The 22,119-nt window shown below is 43.1% G+C and overlaps 1 protein-coding gene across 2 annotated transcripts; it reads left to right on the top strand.

The window, feature by feature from the left end:
* The first annotated feature begins 7,313 nt into the window (after positions 1-7,313).
* On the top strand, positions 7,314-11,416 carry coq5 (coenzyme Q5, methyltransferase). 2 transcript variants are annotated; one of them, XM_064973123.1, is made up of 7 exons: positions 7,314-7,537; positions 8,063-8,212; positions 8,408-8,647; positions 8,958-9,064; positions 9,261-9,461; positions 9,667-9,794; positions 10,462-11,416. In XM_064973123.1, the coding sequence occupies exons 1-6, from the start codon at positions 7,336-7,338 to the stop codon at positions 9,766-9,768; spliced, it is 1,002 nt and encodes a 333-aa protein (XP_064829195.1). In that variant the 5' UTR covers positions 7,314-7,335; the 3' UTR covers positions 9,769-9,794; positions 10,462-11,416. The 2 variants fall into 2 exon arrangements, with proteins under 2 accessions (XP_064829195.1, XP_064829187.1); XM_064973115.1 differs by lacking the exon at positions 10,462-11,416 and having other exon boundaries at positions 9,667-10,374.
* Positions 11,417-22,119: the final 10,703 nt, after the last annotated feature.

Below are 22,119 nucleotides of genomic sequence, written 5' to 3'. Positions count from 1 at the left end.
AGTCTGCACAACACCACTGCCAGGACCTAGGATCAAAGGAGATACTCAAGTTTTTTAATATTATATCTCTTGACACATTGATGAAAATATTCATGGCCTCTAAACCTTCAAACTGCATACCGGACCCTATTCCAACTAAACTAATGAAAGAGCTGCTTCCTGTGCTTGGCCCTCCGATGTTGAACATAATAAATGGCTCCCTATCCACCGGATGTGTACCAAACTCACTAAAAGTGGCAGTAATAAAGCCTCTCTTGAAAAAGCCAAACCTTGAACCAGAAAATTTAAAAAAATGTTGACCTATATCAAATCTCCCATTCTTCTTAGAAATGTTTGAAAAAGCTGTTGCGCAGCAACTTACTATCTTCCTGAAGACTTACAATGTATACGAAACGCTTCAGTCTGGTTTTAGACCCCATCATAGCACTGATACTGCACTCGTGAAGGTGGTAAATTACCTTTTAATAGCGTCAGACCAAGGCTCTGCATCTGTCCTGGTGCTCCTAGACCTTAGTGCTGCTTTTGACACCATCGATCACCACATTCTTTTGGAGAGATTGGAAACCCAAATTGGTATACACGGACAGGTTCTGGCCTGGTTTAGATCTTACCTGTCAGAAAAATATCAGCTTGTCTCTGTGAATGGTTTGTCCTCTGACAAATCAACTGTAAATGTTGGTGTTCCTCAAGGATCCGTTTTAGGACCACTAATGTTTTCACTATATATTTTACCTCTTGGTGATGTCATTTTGAAACATAATGATAACTTTCACTGCTATGCGGATGATACATGGCTGTACATTTCAATGAAACATGGTGAAGAAGCCAAATGGGCCCTCCCTGGAAGCCTGTGTTTCAGACATAAGGAAGTGGATGGTGGCAAATGTTTTACTTTTAAACTCAGACCAAACAGAGATGCTAGTTCTATGTCCCAAGAAACAAAGAGATCTTCTGTTGAATCTGACAATTAATCTTGATGATTGTACAGTCGTCTCAAATAAAACTTTAAAGGACCTTGGCGTTACACTCTGGACCATGATCTCTCTTTTGACGAACATATCAACTCTGTTTCAAGGACAGATTTTTTCCATCTATGTAACATTGCAAAAATCTGAAACTTTCTGTCCAAAAATGACCCAGAAAAATGAATCCATGCTTTGCCACTTCTAGATTATACTACTGCAATGCTCCACTTTCCGGCTACCCGTATAAAGAACTAAATCAACTTCAGTTAGTGCTAAACACGGCTGCTAGAATCTTGACTAGAACCAAAAATATCGATCATATTACTCCAGTGCTAGCCTCTCTACACTGGCTTCCTGTTAAGGCTAGGGATTATTTCAAGGTTTTACTGCTAATCTAGAAAGCATTACATGGGCTTGCTCCTATCTATCTTTATGATTTGGTCCTGCCGTACATACCTACATGTAAGCTACGGTCACAAGACGCAGGCCTCCTTTTTGTCCCTAGAATTTCTAAGCAAACAGCTGGAGGCAGGGCTTTCTCCTATAGAGCTCCATTTTTATGGAATGGTCTGCCTATCCATGTGAGAGACGCAGACTCGGTCTCGATCTTGAAGTATTTATTGAAGACTCATCTCTTCAGTAGGCCCAATGATTGAGTGTAGTCTGGCCCAGGGGTGTGAAGGTGAACGGAAAGGCACTGGAGCGACGAACCACCCTTGCTGTCTCTGCCTGGCCGGTTCCCCTCTCTCCACTAGGATTCTCTGCCTCTAACCCTATTACTGGTGCTCTTCCATGCTGTCCCTAGGAGAGGTGTGTCACTTGAGTGGGTTGAGTCTCTGACGTGATCTTCCTGTCCGGGTTGGCGCTAGAGGTCGACCGATTATGATTTTTCAACTCCGACACCGATACCAATTATTGGAGGACCAAAAAAAAGCAGATACCGATTAATCTGCTGATTTTTATTTATTTATTTGTAATAATGACAATTACAACAATACTGAATGAACACTTATTTTAACTTAATATAACACATCAATAAAATCAATTTAGCCTCAAATAAATAATGAAACATGTTCAATTGGGTTTAACTAATGCAAAAACAAAGTGTTGGAGAAGAAAGTAAAAGTGCAATATGTGCCATGTAAGAAAGCAGTTCCTTGCTCAAAACATGAGAACATATGAAAGCTGGTGGTTCCTTTTAACATGAGTCTTCAATATTCCCAGGTAAGAAGTTTTAGGTTGTAGTTATTATAGGAATTATAGGACTATTTCTCTCTATACCATTTGTATTTCATTAACCTTTGACTATTGGATGTTCTTATAGGCACTTTAGTATTGCCAGTGTAACAGTATAGCTTCCATCCCTCTCCTCGCTCCTACCTGGGCTCGAACCAGGAACACATCGACAACAGCCACCATCGAAGCAGCGTTACCCATGCAGAGCAAGGGGAACAACCACTCCAAGTCTCAGAGCGAGTGACGTTTGAAACGCTATCAGCGCGCACCCCGCTAACTAGCTAGACATTTCATATCGGTTACACCAGCCTAATCGCGGGAGTTGATAGGCTTGAAGTCATAAACAGCTGCTGGCAAACGCACGAAAGTGCTGTTTGAATGAATGCTTACGAACCTGCTGGTGCCTACCATCGCTCAGTCAGACTGCTCTATCAAATCAGACTTAGTTATAACATGATAACACACAGAAATACGAGCCTTAGGTCATTAATATGGTCGAATCCGGAAACTATCATCTTGAAAACAAGACGTCTATTGTTTCAGTGAAATACGGAACCAATTCCGTATTTTATCTAACGGGTGGCATCCATAAGTCTAAATATTGCTGTTACATTGCACAACCTTCAATGTTATGTCATAATTATGTAAAATTCTGGCAAATTAGTTCGCAATGAGCCAAGCGGCCCAAACTGTTGCATATACCCTGACTCTGCGTGCAATGAAAGCAAGAGGAGTGACACAATTTCACCTGGTTAATATTGCCTGCTAACCTGGATTTCTTTTAGCTAAATATGCAGGTTTAAAAATATATATACTGCTCAAAAAAATAAAGGGAACAGTAAAATAACACATCCTAGATCTGAATGAATGAAATATTCTTATTAAATACTTTTTACCTTACATAGTTGAATGTGCTGACAACAAAATCACACAAAAATGATCAATGGAAATCAAATGTATCAACCCATGAAGGTCTGGAGTTGGAGTCACACTAAAAATTAAAGTGGAAAACCACACTACAGGCTGATCCAACTTTGATGTAATGTCCTTAAAACAAGTCAAAATGAGGCTCAGTTGTGTGTGTGGCATCCACGTGCCTGTATGACCTCCCTACAACGCCTGGGCATGCTCCTGATGAGGTGGCGGATGGTCTCCTGAGGGATCTCCTCCCAGACCTTGACTAAAGCATCCGCCAACTCCTGGACAGTCTGTGGTGCAACGTGTCGTTGGTGGATGGAGCGAGACATGATGTCCCAGATGTGCTCAATTGGATTCAGGTCTGGGGAACGGGCGGGCCAGTCCATAGCATCAATGCCTTCCTCTTGCAGGAACTGCTGACACACTCCAGCCACATGAGGTCTAGCATTGTCTTGCATTAGGAGGAACCCAGGGCCAACCGCACCAGCATATGGTTTCACAAGGGGTCTGAGGATCTCATCTCGGTACCTAATGGCAGTCAGACTACCTCTGGCGAGCACATGGAGGGCTGTGCGTCCCCCCAAAGAAATGCCACCCCACACCATGACTGACCCACCGCCAAACCAGTCATGCTGGAGGATGTTGCAGGCAGCAGAACGTTCTCCACGGCGTCTCCAGACTCTATCATGTCTGTCACATGTGCTCAGTTTGAACCTGCTTTCCTCTGTGAAGAGAACAGGGCGCCAGTGGAGAATTTTCCAATCTTGGTGTTCTCTGGCAAATGCCAAACATCCTGCACGGTGTTGGGCTGTAAGCACAACCCCCACCTGTGGACGTCGGGCCCTCATACCACCCTCATGGAGTCTGTTTCTGACCGTTTGAGCAGACACATGCACATTTGTGGCCTGCTGGAGGTCATTTTGCAGGGCTCTGGCAGTGCTCCTCCTGCTCCTCCTTGCACAAAGGCGGAGGTAGCGGTCCTGCTGCTGGGTTGTTGCCCTCCTATGGCCTCCTCCACGTCTCCTGATGTACTGGCCTGTCTCCTGGTAGCGCCTCCAGACACAGCAAACCTTCTTGCCACAGCTCGCATTGATGTGCCATCCTGGATGAGCTGCACTACCTGAGCCACTTGTGTGGGTTGTAGACTCCGTCTCATGCTACCACTAGAGTGAAAGCACCGCCAGCATTCAAAAGTGACCAAAACATCAGCCAGGAAGCATAGGAACTGAGAAGTGGTCTGTGGTCACCACCTGCAGAACCACTCCTTTATTGGGGGTGTCTTGCTAATTGCCTATAATTTCCACCTGTTGTCTATTCCATTTGCACAACAGCATGTGAAATTTATTGTCAATCAGTGTTGCTTCGTAAGTGGACAGTTTGATTTCACAGAAGTGTGATTGACTTGGAGTTACATTGTGTTGTTTAAGTGTTCCCTTTATTTTTTGAGCAGTGTACTTCTGTGTATTGATTTTAAGAAAGGCATTGATGTTTATGGTTAGGTACACATTGGAGCAACGATACGCACCGCATTGATTATATGCAAAGCAGGACACGCTAGATAAATGAGTGTGTAGTTAACTAGATAAACCATGTGTAGTTAACTTGTGATTATGATTGATTGATTGTTTTTTATAAGATAAGTTTAATGCTAGCTAGCAACCTACCTTGGCTTACTGCATTCGCATAACAGGCAGGCTCCTCGTGGAGTGCAGGTGGTTAGAGCGTTGGATTAGTTAACTCTAAGGTTGCAAGATTGAATCCCTGAGCTGACAAGGTCAAAATCTGTTGTTCTGTCCCTGAACAAGGCAGTTAACCCACCGTTCCTAGGCCATCATTTAAAAATAAGAATGCGTTCTTAACTGACTTGCCTAGTTAAATAAAGATTAAATAAAGGTGTAAAAAATAAATAAATAAAAAATCAGCCAAATCGGTGTCCAAAAATACAGATTTCCGATTGTTATGAAAACTTGAAATCGGCCCTAATTAATCGGCCATTCCGATTAATCGGTCAACCTCTAGTTGGGTTCGAACCGTGGGGGTGATCTTTGTGGGCTATACTCAGACTTGTCTCAGAGTAGTAAGTTGGTGGTTGAAGATATCCCTCTATTGGTATGGGGGCTGTGCTTTGGCAAATTGGGTGGCGTTATATCCTGCCTGGTTGGTCCTGTCCGGGGGTATAGTCGGACGGGGCCACAGTGTCTCCCGACCACTCCTGTCTCAGCCTCCAGTAATTACGCTGCAATAGTTTGTGTCGGGGAGCTAGGGTCAGTTTGTTATATCTGGAGTATTTCTCCTGTCTTATCCTGTGTCCTGTGTGAATTTAAGTATGCTCCCTCTAATTCTCTCACTCTCGTTCTCTTTTTCTCTTCTCTCTCGTTCTCTTTTTCTCTTTCTCTTCTCGCTGAGGACCTGAGCCCTAACACCATGCCTCAGGACTACCTGTCCTGATGACTCCTTGCTGTCCCCAGTCCACCTGGGCGTGCTTCTGCTCCAGTTTAAACTGTTCTGCCTGTGGCTATGGAACCCTGACCAACTGACATTTACTGCAGAGGTGCTGACCTGTTGCACCCTCTACAACCACTGTGATTATTATTTGACCCTGCTGTTGACCCTGAACGTTTCAACATCTTGGCCATGTACCGGCACAGCCAGAAGAGGACTGGCCACCCCTCAGAGCCTGGTTCCTCTCTAGGTTTCTTCCTAGGTTTTGGCCTTTCTAGAGAGTTTTTCCTAGCCGCCGTGCTTCTACACCTGCATTTCTTGCTGTTTGGGGTTTTAGGCTGGGTTTCTGTACAGCACTTTAAGATATCAGCTGATGTACAAAGGGCTATATACATACTTTTGATTTGATGTGTTTTAAAAGTGATGTAAATGTGACATGTTTCAATTGTGGTGGGAACCATGAAGCCACGTCTTTCGAATGCCTGACAAGGATGACAGAGAATGAGGTGGCCAAAGTTAGGGCTGTCCAGAGCATTTCATATGCAGCGTCTGTTAAAAAGGTTGAGGGTTTGAATGGTGCTCCTGAAGAGTTTGTGGTGGTGGATAGGCCTTCACTGGGCTCCAGAGTGGCGCAGTGGTTTAAGAAACTGCATCCCAGTGTACACTGCATCCCAGCACACAATTGGCCCAGTGTTGTCCGGGTTTGGCCGGGGTAGGCCGTCATTGTAAATAAATTTGTTCTTAACTGACTTGCCTAGTTAAATAAAGGTTAAATAAAATAAAAACTGCAGGCTGCAGGGATTGCCTTTCACCAACAGAACCCAGATATTTTAAAGTTTAACAAGGTGGACTTTGTGGCCTTTATAGCTATGGTGATTGTTGGCACTGCCAAGGTGGAATTCCAGGAAAATAGATATTATTGTGGATTCGGCGGAGCGGTTCCTGGGACTGAAAGGAAAGATTTCTCGGCGGAGGAGTTGCATGGAGTATTGTCACAAGCCGTACCACTCTTTCAGGACCTAGAGCCTGAGAAGCAAGAAATGGGGATTTGAAGGAAGGAAGTGGAGTTATGGTTTGGTTTTGTCAACGTACTATTTTTATCAGTGGTGTAAAGTACTTAGGTAAAAATAATTTAAAGTACACTGAACTTGTTTTTTAGGGTGTCTGTACTTTACTTTACTATTTATATTTTGACAATAAAATAATGTAATTTTTACTCCTACAATTTTCTCTGTCACCCAAAAGTACTTGTTACATTTTGAATGCTTACCTGGACAGGAATATGTTCCAATTCACGCACTTATCAAGAGACCATCCCTGGTCTACCCTACTGCCTCTGATCTGGCGGACTCACGAAACACAAATGCTTCGTTTGTAAATGATGTCTGTGTTGGAATGTGTCCCTGGCTATCCGTAAATTTAAAAAAGAAAATACAATTGTGCCGTCTGGTTTGCTTAATATAAGCAATTTGAAACGATTTATACTTTTACCTTCGATACTTAAGTATATTTAAAACCAAATACTTAGACTTTTACTCAATAAGTATTTTACTGGGTGACTTTCACTTTTCCTTTAGTCATGTTCTATTAAGGAATTTACTTTTACTCAAGTATGACAATTGGGCACTTGTTCAACCACTGATTTTTATTTGGGTTGAGTTCAGGTCGTATGGGTTTTATTTTACCTTGTTTTTTCAACCCGTCCAGTTGGTGGCGGCAATAGACCTTGTTGAGTTGTCGACCGCCATAAAGCCCACAGAAGAAGAAAAATATCATGGCGGCTTCCATTAGGTTGCTCTCTCGGAGAATAGTTCGTGATGCTTTTCGAACTATCAATAGCAGTGTGTCTGTTCGAATAGTCAGTTCAAGTTGCCCTTCAAATCTTTCAGCTTGTCGATGCTTCAGCGATGGTGCCGCGGACAAAAGTACACATTTCGGATTCGAGACTGTGTCCGAAGGAGAGAAGGCAGAGAGAGGTAACGTTAAAGTTAGGTAGCTACGTTAAGGCTGCTCAGATATTTATTAATTGATACGCCTAGCTTGTTGGTTCAGTTGGCCATTAATGCCCGATTTTGGATTGTATGTTCATTGCAAATGTATCTCAAAGTCTGTAGAGGCAAACCATTTTACCTCTAATTTAGTTAATGTTATCTCGCTTGAAAATCGATTGTTAACCTTGCTTACAACGATCCGCGTGGGTAAGTTAGTCTACATGCCCCCCCCAACTCTTTTACATGCCCCCCCCCCCCACACTCTTTTACATGCCCCCTCCCCACACTCTTTTACATGCCCCCTCCCCACACTCTTTTACATGCCCCCTCCCCCCCCTAACTCTTTTTGCCACGGTTAGCCGTGCATGCCACTATGCTGGCGTAATATGGGCTTTATTCCCAGTCCCTGATATCGACTCTTCCTTCAAAATGTTTAACCCAGAGATTTGTATCGTGATAGAGTAGGTTTCCCCTATTCATCTGTGTTCAAACCTTCACCTGTATCTCCAGTTTACAAGGTTTTTGAGAGCGTGGCCCAGAAGTATGATGTGATGAATGATGCTATGAGTCTGGGGGTCCACCGGCTCTGGAAGGACATGCTACTCCACGTTATGAACCCCCAGCCAGGCATACGCCTACTGGACGTAGCTGGAGGAACAGGTAGGCTTCTTATTCAGTGTTCATAACGGTAGTCCTTATGTAGCACAGGTGGTTTTTGAATTAGACTCTCGTGGTGAGCTAGCCCTGCCTTAGACTTGTAAGCGCATGTTTTGTTCACATCTCACTGGTTACACACTTGTAACTCAATTTTTCTCTGCCAATTCAAATAAATTACTTCAACTGTGCACCTCCCAGGTGACATCTCCTTCAGATTCCTGAACTATGTGAGGTCTCAGCAGGAGCGTGTTGCACGGCGGACTGCCCGGGCCAACCAGACCCCCTCCTGGCAGGAGATCTCAACCAGCTACACGACCCCCACGGAGGGAATAGAGATGGAGACGGAGGCCAGAGAGTCCAGGGCTGTAGTCTGTGACATCAACAAGGAGATGCTAAAAGTGGGCAAACAGAAAGCGGAGAGCATGGGCGTCAGTAGTGGTAGGGAGATTTAATTGGAACATTTTTATTGAATTGTACATTATCTGGTGTATCACCCACTGATTAGTCAGGCTACTATCTATATTATTTATATGCACACAGATTTACCCTCCATTTACTACCTTTCTTTAGTACACCATATTACCCTCCATTTACTACCTTTCTTTAGTACACCATATTACCCTCATTAGACATGTCTGTGGACTGTGTTCTCAATAAGTGCTCATGATTTCTTTTGGCTTGACTGGGGTATATGATGTGACATAACCCTGTGTTTTCCCTCACCTGTGTGTGTGTGTGTGTCTCACAGGTCTGTCCTGGGTGGTAGGAGATGCAGAGGAACTGCCTTTTGATGATGACCAGTTTGACGTGTACACCATTGCTTTTGGCATCCGTAATGTCACCCACATAGACCTGGTAATCCTTCTCAATCCACTTAATTTCAGTGTACTCCTGGCAGGCAAGGAAATAAACATTTGTAATTCGTCTTGCATTCATTCATTGTACACCAGAAACCAAACTTGATAAGGTAGCCAAAATAGAATACTCTTCTACGGGCAAATACTTACCTAAAATGATCAAATGAAATGTTTTTCCTCCGTCTTATTTCCAGGCTCTACAGGAGGCTGTACGGGTGCTGAAGCCAGGGGGAAGGTTCATGTGTCTGGAGTTCAGTAAAGTCACCAACCCCCTGCTGGCCAGGCTCTACGATGCCTACAGTTTCCAGATGATCCCAGTGCTGGGGGAGGTGATCGCTGGCGACTGGAAGTCCTATCAGTACCTGGTGGAGAGCATCAGGAAGTTCCCAGACCAGGTAAGAATGAATGATTCAATCATCCTTCTGTACCTATTCTGTCTGGCCCTTTGGTGGCCAGAATTATGCTGAATAGATTTCTCAAACTATCTTCTTCAAATACTGCCCGACTAAATTACATTGAATATTGTGCATGTTTGTAAACTTAAGTTTTGCTGTATGTTTTTACCTAACTGTTTCTCTCTCCTCTTCTCTCCCTCTACAGGAGACATTCAAACAAATGATTGAGGATGCAGGGTTATTTTCTGTTCGCTACCACAACCTGACAGGAGGAGTGGTGGCCCTACACTCTGGATTCAAGCTGTGAACAGAGCAGTGCTGATCTCGGAACGGGTACCCACTGTCGATTTATATTTGTATTCATTAGGATCTAAAAGGCAACTGATCCTAGATCAGCCCTCATACACTGAGACATTTTATGAATACGGGCCCTGCACTTAACTCTAACCAGTCAAGGCCGAGGCCCAGTGTCAGACAGACAGCTCCTCTAGGGTATGTGTGACTGGGGTATTAAACCCAAGCAGATTCCACCGCAAACGTCAAGGAAACAATATACACTGACATGCTGTCTACAATATTTGTGTATTGTATTTATTTTTTCTGGTGGTTTGAGGGAAGGCTGGCTTTTCTCAGGGGGTACAATATATCATCTATTTGGCAGGTTTCAATGTGAACCCAACCTCTGCTCACAGGTCCTCTCGAGGCCAGAGGTTCTGTCCCAAATGGCACCCTATTTCCTATATGCACCCTGGTCAAAAGTAGTGCACTATAGGGAATAGGGTGCCATTTGGGATGTTACCTGAGCAACCAATGGGAGGAGCACTTAGCAAAGGGTGTATCATGACAACTATTTAAAATCTCGCTCTTTTTTGTTATGTCAAATGGTTTTACAATAAAAGTAAACTCCTAAGTCCTCTTTTGTGCTTTAGCAATCCAATATTGTTTTCTGCTTTCAAAATAAGTATTAACTTCTGTGAAACATCTATATCCATATTTATAGAGCAGTCCTCCCATGTGAAGAGTCATACTACCCTCCTCTGGTCAACTGAGAAACTACACTGATCACTCTGAAAGTTATGGATTGATATGGTCCCCTCTTGCCAAAACTTGACTGAACCACACAAAGCCACTAATTGTGTACAAATCAATCAAATAAAACTTTATTGAAAGCACATTTTAAATTGTGACATTTTACAGTTAAACAATAGGATGAAGGATAATTATTGTTTTTAAACTGAAGGCAATAACATTCAAACAAAATGTGTAAAATAATAGTGACTGATCATCTTACAAGAGAAGATTGTTTTATGGAGACTGTCATTTTCTGTTTTCTTTTATTACAACTCCTGGCCAGTCATTACAGGTATCTGAGGACAGTCCTATTGTTGTGGCCACAGTTGTTTTTAACATTTTAATTCAGCTGTTTAAAATGTGGTTGCTTAGTAAGAATGCATTGCTGAGTTTCAGTGTGAGCCTCATGTACTAAGTTTTATATTAGCAGGGGTGGACTTGTGACAAGTTAATTTGTGTAATTGCTTTCCTTAATGCATTTGAGCTAATCAGTTGTGTTGTGACAAGGTTGGGGTGTTATACAGAAGATAGCCCTATTTGGTAAAATACCAAGTTCTTATGGCAGGAACAGTTCAAATAAAGAGAACAGTCCATCATTACTTTAAGCCATGAAGTTCAGTCAATCTGGAACATTTTAAGAATGTTGAATGTTTCTTCAAGTGCAGTCTCAAAAGCCATCAAGCGCTATGATGAAACTGGCTCTCATGAGGACCGCCATGGGAAAGGAAGACCCAGAGTTGCCTCTGCTGCAGAGGATAAGTTTGTTAGTTACCAGCCTCAGAAGTTACAAGTACCAGACACTGTTCACAGGAGACTGCGTGAATCAGGCCTTCATGGTCGAATTACTGCAAAGAAACCACGACTAAAGGACACCATTAAGAAGAAGAGACTTGCTTGAGCCAAGAAACAAGCAATGTATATTAGACCGGTAGAAATCTGTTCTTTGGTCTGATGAGTCCAAATTTGGGATTTTTGGTTCCAACCGCCATGTCTTTGTGAGACGGTGTAGGTGAACGGATGATCTCTGCATGTGTGGTTCCCACCGTGGTGAAGCATGGAGAAGGTATGATATTGTGGGGGTGCTTTGCTGGTGACACTCTGATTTTAGGATTCAACGCACACTCCTCCATGCTTCACGGTGTATTCTGCAGCGATACTCCATCCCATCTGGTTTGCGCTTAGTGGGACAATCATTTGTTTTTCAACAGGACAATGACTCAACACACCTCCAGGCTGTGTAAGGGCTGAACCGCAGATCGAAGGAAAAGCAGCGAACAAGTGTTCAGCGTATCTGGGAACTCCTTCAAGACTGTTGGAAAATCATTCCAGGTGAAGCTGGTTGAGACAATGCCAAGACAGATGAGACACACCAAGACAGTCGTGAAGAGGGCATGACAAAGCCTATTCCCCCTCAGGAAACTAAAAAGATTTGGCATGGGTCCTGAAACCTCAAAAGGTTCTAAAGCTGCAACATCGAGAGGTGGTTGCATCACTGCCTGGTACGCAACTGCTCAGCCTCCGACCAGAAGGAACTACAGAGGGTCGTGCGTATGGCCCAGTACATCACTGGGGCTAAGCTGCCTGCCATCATGGACCTCTACACCAGGTGGTGAAAGTGGTACAGGAGCGCCAAGTCTGGGACCAAAAGGCTCCTGAACAGCTTCTACCCCCAAGCCATAAGACTCCTGAACAGGTAATCGGCTACCAGATTTCCGGTTACCCGGTACATTGTGTACCTCCCCAACCCCTCTTTTTACGCTGCTGCTACTACTCTCTGTTTATCATATATGCATAGTCACTTTAACTATACATTCATGTACATACTACCTCAACTAGCCCGACCAACCAGTGCTCCCGCACATTGGCAAACTGGGCAATCTGCATTGTGTCCCGCCACCTGCCAACCCCTCTTTTACACTACTGCTACTATCTGTTCATCATATATGCATAGTCACTTTAACCATATCTACATGTAGATACTACCTCAATGAGCCTGACTAACCGGTGTCTGTATGTAGTCTTGCTACTTTTATAGCCTCGCTACTGTATATAGACTGTCTCATTACTGTTGTTTTTATTTCTTTACTTACTTATTGTGTACCAAATACCTTTTTTGCACTATTGGTTAGAGCCTGTAAGTAAGCATTTCACTGTACGGCCTACTGTTATATTCGGCACACGAGACAAACTTTGATTTGAAGAGTGTGCAAAGCTGGGATGAAGGCAAAGGGTGGCTACTTTGAAGAATATAAAATCGAAAATATATTTATTTATTACATGATTCCATATGTGTTATTTCATAGTTTTGATGTGTTTACTATTATTCTACAATTTTGAAAATAGTACAAATAAAGAAAAAACATTGAATGAGTAGGTGTCAACATTTGACTGGTACTCTACATGGGCTACACATACAGTGCATTCGGAAAGTATTTTGTTACGTTAGTCTTATTCAAAAGTTGATTTAATAAAATATTTTCACTCATTAATCTACACACAATTGCCCATAATGACAAAGCGAAAACAGATTTTTTTGAAATGTTTGCACATTAACAATAAAAAACAGACCTTATTTACTTAAGTATTCAGACCCTTTGCTATGAGACTCGAAATTGAGCTCAGGTGCATCCTGTTCCCATTGATCATCCTTGAGATGCTTCTACAACTTGATTGGAGTCCACCTGTGGTAAATTCAATTGATTGGACATGATTTGGAAAGGCACACACCTTTCTATATAAGGTCCCACAGTTGAAAGTGCAGGTCCGAGCTAAAAACCCAAGCCATGAGGTCGAAGGAATTGTCCGTAGAGCTCCGAGGCACAAATCTGGGGAAGGGTACCAAAAACATTTCTGCAGCATTGAAGGTCCCCAAGAACACAGTGGCCTCCATCATTTCTTAAATGGAATAAGTTTGGAACCACCAAGACTCTTCCTAGAACGTTCATGAGTGGTCCAGCCAGAGCCTGTACTTGAACCCTATTGAACATCTCTGGGGAGACCTAAAAATAGCTGTGCAGCAACGCTCCCCATCCAACCTGACAGAGCTTGAGAGGATCTGCAGGGAAGAATGGGAGAAACTCCTCAAATACAGGTTTACCAAGCTTGTAGTTTCATACCCAAGAAGACTCGAGGCTGTAATCGCTGCCAAAGGTTATTCAACAAAGTACTGAGTAAAGGGCCTGAATGTGATATTTCAGTTTAACATATATATATAAATTAGCAAAAAACTCTAAACACGTTTTTGCTTTGTCATAATGGGGTATTGGCTTTGTCATAATGGGGTATTGTGTGTAGATTGATGAGGGGGAAAAACAATTTAATCCATTACATCATAAGGCTGTAGCGTAACAAAATGTGGAAAAAGTCAAGGGGTCTGAATACTTTCCGAATGCACTGTTCATGTCATCTGCCTCGACAATGATGGCAGTATAATCAGCAGTGCCTGTCTTTTTACTAAAGAAATTCCTTAATTTAAGTAATTACTCTGTTAAAATTAAATCGTCTTACTTTTTATCTGCCACGCTCTGATAGCGCCCCATTGCTGCAGCTTGCGGAGCATGGACAGACCTTAAACTGAGAAATTATAAAGAAACTAAACAGGTTTTCTTGTGTCCAGCACACAAGATCCCTTGAGGATGTGAGGCCTGAGACAATTGCCTCTTCTGCCTAATGGTAAAATCTACCACTGTATATTAACGCCTATTCAATATGAGTTTAAACATGTCTTCTCTTCTAGTCCTGGCTTGGATTGCATACTACTGCCCTGCAGGAAACCAGGGGTTCAGATCTGCTAAGTTGACAGTAAATCATTCTAGATGAGCCTAGCTGTCAGTAGCTACTAAAATCCAAAATGAGTGGCACCTCGAGGAACAAGTTGACACCAGCTTAGTGGGTTGTGAAACTACCATTCCCCCTATAGGATGTCGATATCTCATATCACACTTAAAACAGTAGTCCAGACTAACAATAATCCCATAGGATCTAGATATCACATGTCAACAGATGTCCAAACTAAAAGCTGTAGCCTAAAATCCTGAGGAAAGGGTACGGGGAGGATATCCCATAGTTGATTTGTTGTGTCATGTCCTCATCTCCAACCTGGATTGACTTCAGAGCAGAATGTTGTTTAATTCCTGGAGACCCATAGGCTGTACTGACGTTTATTCCAACCCACTTCTTAATTCGTTTAACCAGGTGTGTTACTGTTGGGCTGGAACTAAGTTTGTAAAGTGAGGGTATGATACTGGAAACTTGTAAACTACCAGAATGTTGGTAGCTTTCAAGTTTTTAGGATAACATTCGTTATTTAACTAGGCAAGTCAGTTAAGAACAAATTCTTATTTACATTGACGGCCTACTCAGGCCAAATCCAGATGAAGCGAGGCAAATTGTGCTCCAACCTATGGAACTCCCAATCACAGCCTGGATTCGAACCAGGCACTATAGTGACACTTCCTGCGCTGAGATGCAGTTCCTTAGACCGCTGCACCACTCAGGAGCTAGAATATATAAAATAATCGAATAAGAATTTTAAAAAACTAGAATGACAAAGCTGTAAAACATGATCCTAAATATACTTAATGAATACAGTGGTGTTTAATATGAGAGTTTCAACATGAAATATATATATATATATATATATATATATACACACACACAGTTGAAGTCAGAAGTTTACATACACTTAGGTTGGAGTCATTAAAACTTTTTCAACAACTCCACAAATTTCTAGTTAACAAACTATAGTTTTGGCATCTTGGTTAGGACATCTACTTTGTGCATGACACAAGTAATTTTTCCAACAATTGTTTAAAGACAGATTATTTCACTTATATTTCACTGTATCACAATTCCAGTGGGTCAGAAGTTTACATACACTAAGTTGACTGTGCCTTTAAACAGCTTGGAAAATTCCAGAAAATTATGTCATGGTTTTAGAAGCTTATGATAGGCTAATTGACATAATTGGAGTTAATTGGAGGTGTACCTGTGGATGTATTTAAAGGCCTACCTTCAAACTCAGCGCCTCTGCTTGACATCATGGGAAACTGAAAAGAAAAAAATAGTAGACCTCCACAAGTCTGGTTCATCCTTGGGAGCAATTTCCAAATGCTTGAAGGTACCATTTTCATCTGTACAAACAATATATAAACACCATGGGAACATGCAGCCATCATACTGCTCAGGAAGGAGAAGCATTCTGTCTCCTAGAGATGAACGTACTTTGGTGCGAAAAGTGCAAATCAATCCTAGAACAACAGCAACGGACCTTCAGAAGATGCTGGAGGAAACATCTACAAAAGTACCTCTATCCACAGTAAAACGAGTCCTATGTCAACAACCTGAAAGGCCGCTCAGCAAGGAAGAAGCCCCTTCTCAAAAACCTCCATAAAAATCCAGACTACGGTTTGTAACTGCACATGGGGACAAATATCGTAGTTTTTCGAGAAATGTCCTCTGGTTTGATGAAATAGATGGCCTCATGAGGGATGAAAATTATGTGGATATATTGAAGCAACATCTGAAGACATCAGTCAGGAAGTTAAAGCTTGGTTGCAAATGGGTCTTCCAAATGGACAATGACACCAAGCATTCTTCCAAAGTTGTGGCAAAATGGTTTAAGGACAACAAAGTCAAGGTATTGGAGTGGAAAATCACAAAGCCCTGACCTCAATCCTAAAGAAAATTTGTGGGCACAACTGAAAAGTGTGTGCGAGCAAGGAGGCCTCCAAACCTGATTCAGTTACACCAGCTCTGTCAGGAGGAATGGGCCAAAATGCACCCAACTTATTGTGGGAAACTTGTGGAAGGCTACCCAAAACGTTTGACCCAAATTAAACAATTTTAAAGGCAATGCTACCAAATACTAATTGAGTATATGTAAACTTCTGACCCACTGGGAATGTGATGAAATAAATAAAAGCTGAAATAAATAATTTTCTCTATTATTTTTCTGACTTTTCATATTCTTAAAATAAAGTGGTGATCCTAACTGACCTATATCAGGGCATTTTTTACAAGGATTAAATGTCAGCAATTGTGAAAAACTGAGTTCAAATGTATTTGGTTGAGGTGTATGTAAACTTCCGATTTCAACTACATATGTGTATATAGTATATATTATTTTTAGCACTTTTTTTAATACTATGTTTATGTCTTTGTTGTAAATGTTTTGGCACCAAATTGGTGGCAGTTGCGAAATAAGTCAGTAATTGTAAGAGATGTACGGAATTCATAGAAAATAATGCATGTTGTTGATTGGATGCTTTTTTTTCATTAATTAGGCTATTTTCTCTTGAACCATATTTTTAATTTTTTTAATTATCCGTTATTTTACCAGATTTGTTGACTGAGACCACGTTCTCATTTACAGCAATGACCTCGGGAATAGTTACAGGGGAGAGGAGGGGAATGAAAGAGCCAATTGTAAACTGGGGATTATTAGGTGACCGTGATGGTTTGAAGGCCAGGTTGGGCATTTAGCCAGGACACCAGGGTTAACACCCCCAGGACACCAGGGTTAACACCCATACTCTTACAATAAGTGCCATGGGATCTTTTAATGGCCTCAGAGAGTCAGGACACCCATTTAACGTCCCATCCGAAAGACGGCACCCTACACAGGGCAGTGTGTAGGGTACCAATCACTGCCCTGGGGCATTGGGATATTTTTTAGACCACTTACTCCAAAAATTGAGAATAAATAATTGAGTTCAGAGAAGTTATTTTTGTAATTTAGTTGCCTAATAATTCTGCACGCTAATAGTAATAAATGTTTACACCATTATATATTCCACTGAGAAAGACAAAACACACATTTCCTTTGTTAAACATTCAGGTTTGAGGTTCAATAACATTTTGGATTGACTGAGAGCATTGTGTTTGTTCAAGAATAAAATGAATACCATTTGCCTAATAATTGTGCACGCAGTGTGCTGTGGGTGTGTAGACTCCAATACAAAATTCTACAACACTGCAATTCTGGAATTACTGTAACCTGCTCCCGCTCTCCTCCAGAGATGTGTGCGCCTACCCCATCCCCAGTCATGCCTGTCCCCGTCATTATAACAAGCACAAACACACAGTTGGAAACAACTAATTAATGAGTGTTGACTCTGGCAAGGGAAGGGGAGTGTGCAGCATTCCAGAGCCTATAGGTCTGTCTGGGTGGCTCGCTGCCCTATCCCTCCATCCTTTCTCTCTCCCTACCTAGGATTCCCCTGGCTCTCTTGTTGAGCTACGAAAACCAGACATTTCCCACTGACTTTATTTTGAAAATAATGTCACATCAGCACAATAGTTTAGAACACAGTGCCTCAGAGCGGTAAGGGAATCTCCATTCCCAGTCACTGGTTGAATCCCAAATAACAATTTATTCCCCGTATATTGCAATACTTTTGACCTACCTCTCATGTCAACTGCTAGCCTGATCCCCAGATCTATTTGTGCTGTCTCTTGCAGAGGAAGTTCAAATGGATGCAAGTCAACCACAGGGTGACACAGAGAATAGCTCTGTAGCTCAGCTTCCACTGTACACACACAAACACCATATCAACCTCAACGTCAGAAAGACGAAGGAGCTGATCGTGGACTACAGGAAACGGGGGGCCGAGCACGCCCCCCTTTCAAATTGAGGAGGCTACAGTGGAGACGGTCAAGAGATTCAAGTTCCTCTGTGTCCACATCACTAAGGACCTATCATGCCCTCTTCCCCCTCGAGGTTGAAAAGATTTGGCATGGGACCTCAGATCCTCAAAAAGTTATACAGCTACACCAGTGAGAGCGTCTTGACTGGCTGCTGCTCGGCATCCGACCACAAGGTGCTACAGAGGGTAGTGCGTATGGCCCAGAACATCACTGGGGCCTTGCTACCTTGTCAACCAGGACCTCTAACCAGGCGGTGTCAGAGGAAGGCCCCAAAACTGGTCAAAGACTCCAGCCACCCAAGTCACAGTTTGTTCTCTGCTACCGCACGGAAAGTGGTACAGGAGCGCCAAGTCTGGGACCAAAAGGCTCCTGAACAGCTTCTACCCCCAAGCCATAAGACTGCTGAACAGTTCATCAAATGGCTACTGGGACTTTCTCCTTTTCACCCTGTTGGTCAATTTCTTCAACAAATGATCAGGTCTATATAATTATCAAACATACATTAGTAAAGGAAAGGAAACACAGACTTTTTGTTTAAGTATTAAAATACTCCTTTAGTAATACAATTGTAGACAGATGTTGGGACAGAGTACAGTATAACAGTATATGATAGCTCTCCCCAAGTTCTGCAAAATGTCTAAGATAACCTGTAACTCACATAGTCTCCCCAATCCCCCTTACGTAACTTTCCCTAGCAACAACATTTTAATAAATCTAACCTCCCCCTGACAGCAGGAACCATCTTATCAGCAAGTAAAAGCTCAGAAGTGGGTTTGACTGAAACTGGACCTTTCATCACAATTATTGGGTCATAACAAGGTGAATAAAAGCATCTTCTGACAGGTGGCTGGTTTCATCAGGTCTGTGGCAGCCTTGTGTTCTCAAAAAAACAGAGAACCACGGTGGGATCCAGACAGGAGTCTGAATGTAGACGCCTTCTGATAGTGTCTGAAAGTCGCAACCCTTTTAACACACACACACAGAGGTCTCCTGAAGAAACCTTACAGTTTATCATAACATCATTTATTAACCTTTTAAAAAGTTTAAGGCCTTGGTTTAACCCTCTTCAACCCCTACCTACATGTACATATTACCTCAATCAATCAACCCAACAACCTCATCCCCTAGTACACTGACTCGTTACTCCCTGTATATAATATAGGCTCATTATTGTTATATTTTATTGTGTTACTATTTTTATCTATTTGCTCATTTTCTTACTTTTAACTGCATTGTTGGGAAAGTAAGTAAGCATTCCACAATAAAGTCTATACTTGTTGTCTTCGACACATGACAAATAAAATGAGATTTTGATATGGTGGCACTGAGAACAGCTTGCTACCCCAGATTCCACTGTTCACACAGGCAGACAAACCGAACCTATGGTAAGATAGGTCCCTGCTGCTGTATTGACTCTCTCTTCTGCTAGTCCTTTGTGAGTTCTTTGATCTGATGGATCGTTTTCCTTTTATGATTAGTGTTCTCCCCCAGCTCCCTCCCTCCGCCAAGTCAAGCACTGCAGTAGTACGGGAGGCCTGGGAACATGTTGGAAGTAGGAGAGGGGGGTGATGAGAGAGAAAAAAGGCAAGTAAGAGGAGTGAAGGAAAAGAGAGAACTGGGAAAGAACTGGGAAAGAGAGAACGGGGAAAGAGAGAATGGGGAAGAGAGAACTGGGAAAGAGAGAACGGGGAAAGAGAGAATGGGGAAAGAGAGAACTGGGAAAGAGAGAACGGGGAAAGAGAGAACTGGGAAAGAGAGAACGGGGAAAGAGAACAGGGAAAGAGAGAACGGGGAAAGAGAAAAGAGAACGGGGAAAGAGGAATGGGGAAAGGGAGAGAACGGGGAAAGAGAGAACTGGGAAAGAGAGAACGGGGAAAGAGAGAACGGGGAAAGAGAGAACGGGGAAAGAGAGAATGGGGAAAGAGAGAATGGGGAAGAGAGAACGGGGAAAGAGAGAACTGGGAAAGAGAGAACGGGGAAAGAGAGAACGGGGAAAGAGAGAACGGGGAAGAGAGAACGGGGAAAGAGAGAACGGGGAAAGAGAGAACTGGGAAAGAGAGAACGGGGAAAGAGAGAACTGGGAAAGAGAGAACGGGGAAAGAGAGAACGGGGAAAGAGAACTGGGAAAGAGAGAACGGGGAAAGAGAGAACTGGCGGGGAAAGAGAGAACGGGAAAAGGGAAAGAGAGAACTGGGAAAGAGAGAAGAACGGGGAAAGAGGGAAAGAGAACAGGGAAAGAGAGAGCGGGGAAAGAGAGAACTGGGAAAGAGAGAACGGGGAAAGAGAGAACTGGGAAAGAGAGAACGGGGAAAGAGAGAACGGGGAAGAGAGAACGGGGAAAGAGAGAACGGGGAACGGGAGAGAACGGGAAAGAGAGAACGGGGAAAGAGAGAACTGGGAAAGAGAGAACTGGGGGAAAGAGAGAACTGGGAAAGAGAGAACGGGAAAGAGAGAACGGGGAAAGAGGGGAAAGAGAACTGGGAAAGAGAGAACGGGGAAAGAGAGGGGAAAGAGAGAACGGGAAAGAGAGAACTGGGAAAGAGAGAACGGGGAAAGAGAGAACTGGGAAAGAGAGAACTGGGAAAGAGAGAACGGGGAAAGAGAGAACGGGGAAGAGAGAACTGGGAAAGAGAGAACTGGGAAAGAGAGAACGGGGAAAGAGAGAACGGGGAAAGAGAGAATGGGGAAAGAGAGAACGGGAAGAGAGAACTGGGAAAGAGAGAACGGGGAAAGAGAGAACGGGGAAAGAGAAATGGGAAAGAGAGAACGGGAAAGAGAGAACGGGGAAAGAGAGAGCGGGGAAAGAGAGAACGGGGAAAGAGAGAACTGGGAAAGAGAGAACGGGGAAAGAGAACAGGGAAAGAGAGAGCGGGGAAAGAGAGAACTGGGAAAGAGAGAATGGGGAAAGAGAGAACTGGGAAAGAGAGAACGGGGAAAGAGAGAACTGGGAAAGAGAGAACAGGGAAAGAGAGGACGGGGAAAGAAAATGGCAAAGGTTGAGAGATGGAGGAGCGGGAGAGACTGTCGCAGACTGTCTGCGTGCTTTCTCATGCTCGGTGTTCCTCGGGGTTCTTTACCTTTCCCCCTCGTTCCCAGGCTCACTTCTACATCCACTTCCCCCCTCAACATGTCACTACCTGTCAAACACCTTCGCGCAGCGGCTCTTTGAACTTAACTACAGAACATTTAAGTGGTCGGGCATTGATTTGCCGCTTCAAACTTCAGTTGGTTAAAATAAGCGAAGGCTTGATTGATCCGGGTTGACCTTAACATCCCACACAGTACATTACCCACAGCCAAGATTGTTAGCAAATATGCCAGTCTGTTTAGTTATGCTGTTGGATTAAGTTTCTCTTTTAACAAGACACACTCGCGGACCGGACCGATCTGGGTTGGCCTCATTTGTTGTTCAGAACAACACTTTTGTTTTTAGTTCTTATTTGTTTGTTTGCTTGTGTGTGTGTCGGCGGAGGTGCAGTGTGTGTGTATGTGTGCGTGTGTGTGAACACATATGACTTGAAAAAGAAAAAGAGCACCATACACTAGGTGCTCAGATGCAATCATTTTATAGCCAACATTTTGATAGCCAAACTGTTTTCATCAGGGTAGCACAAATGATTATCTACTTTATCGTCAGATTATCTCCTCTCATACTAATAAAAGTTAATTATTCTGAGGAATGATGATGATTCAAATGACTTCTAACACTCATTTCCCCCCCTGAGATCATACCTGTTTCTGCAAGCCTTAAAAGGTGCAGGTGCCCCAACTGAGGCGCGCACACACACACACACGCACGCACGCACGCACGCACGCACGCACACACACACACACACACACACACACACACACACACACACACACACACACACACACACACACACACACACACACACACACACACACACACACACACACACACACACACACACACACACAC

The sequence above is a fragment of the Oncorhynchus masou genome, chromosome 1 (assembly GCF_036934945.1).
Source record: "Oncorhynchus masou masou isolate Uvic2021 chromosome 1, UVic_Omas_1.1, whole genome shotgun sequence".
NCBI lineage: Eukaryota > Metazoa > Chordata > Actinopteri > Salmoniformes > Salmonidae > Oncorhynchus > Oncorhynchus masou.
The sequence above is the reverse complement of the archived record's forward strand: the minus strand, read 5'-3'. Positions and strand labels throughout refer to the sequence as shown.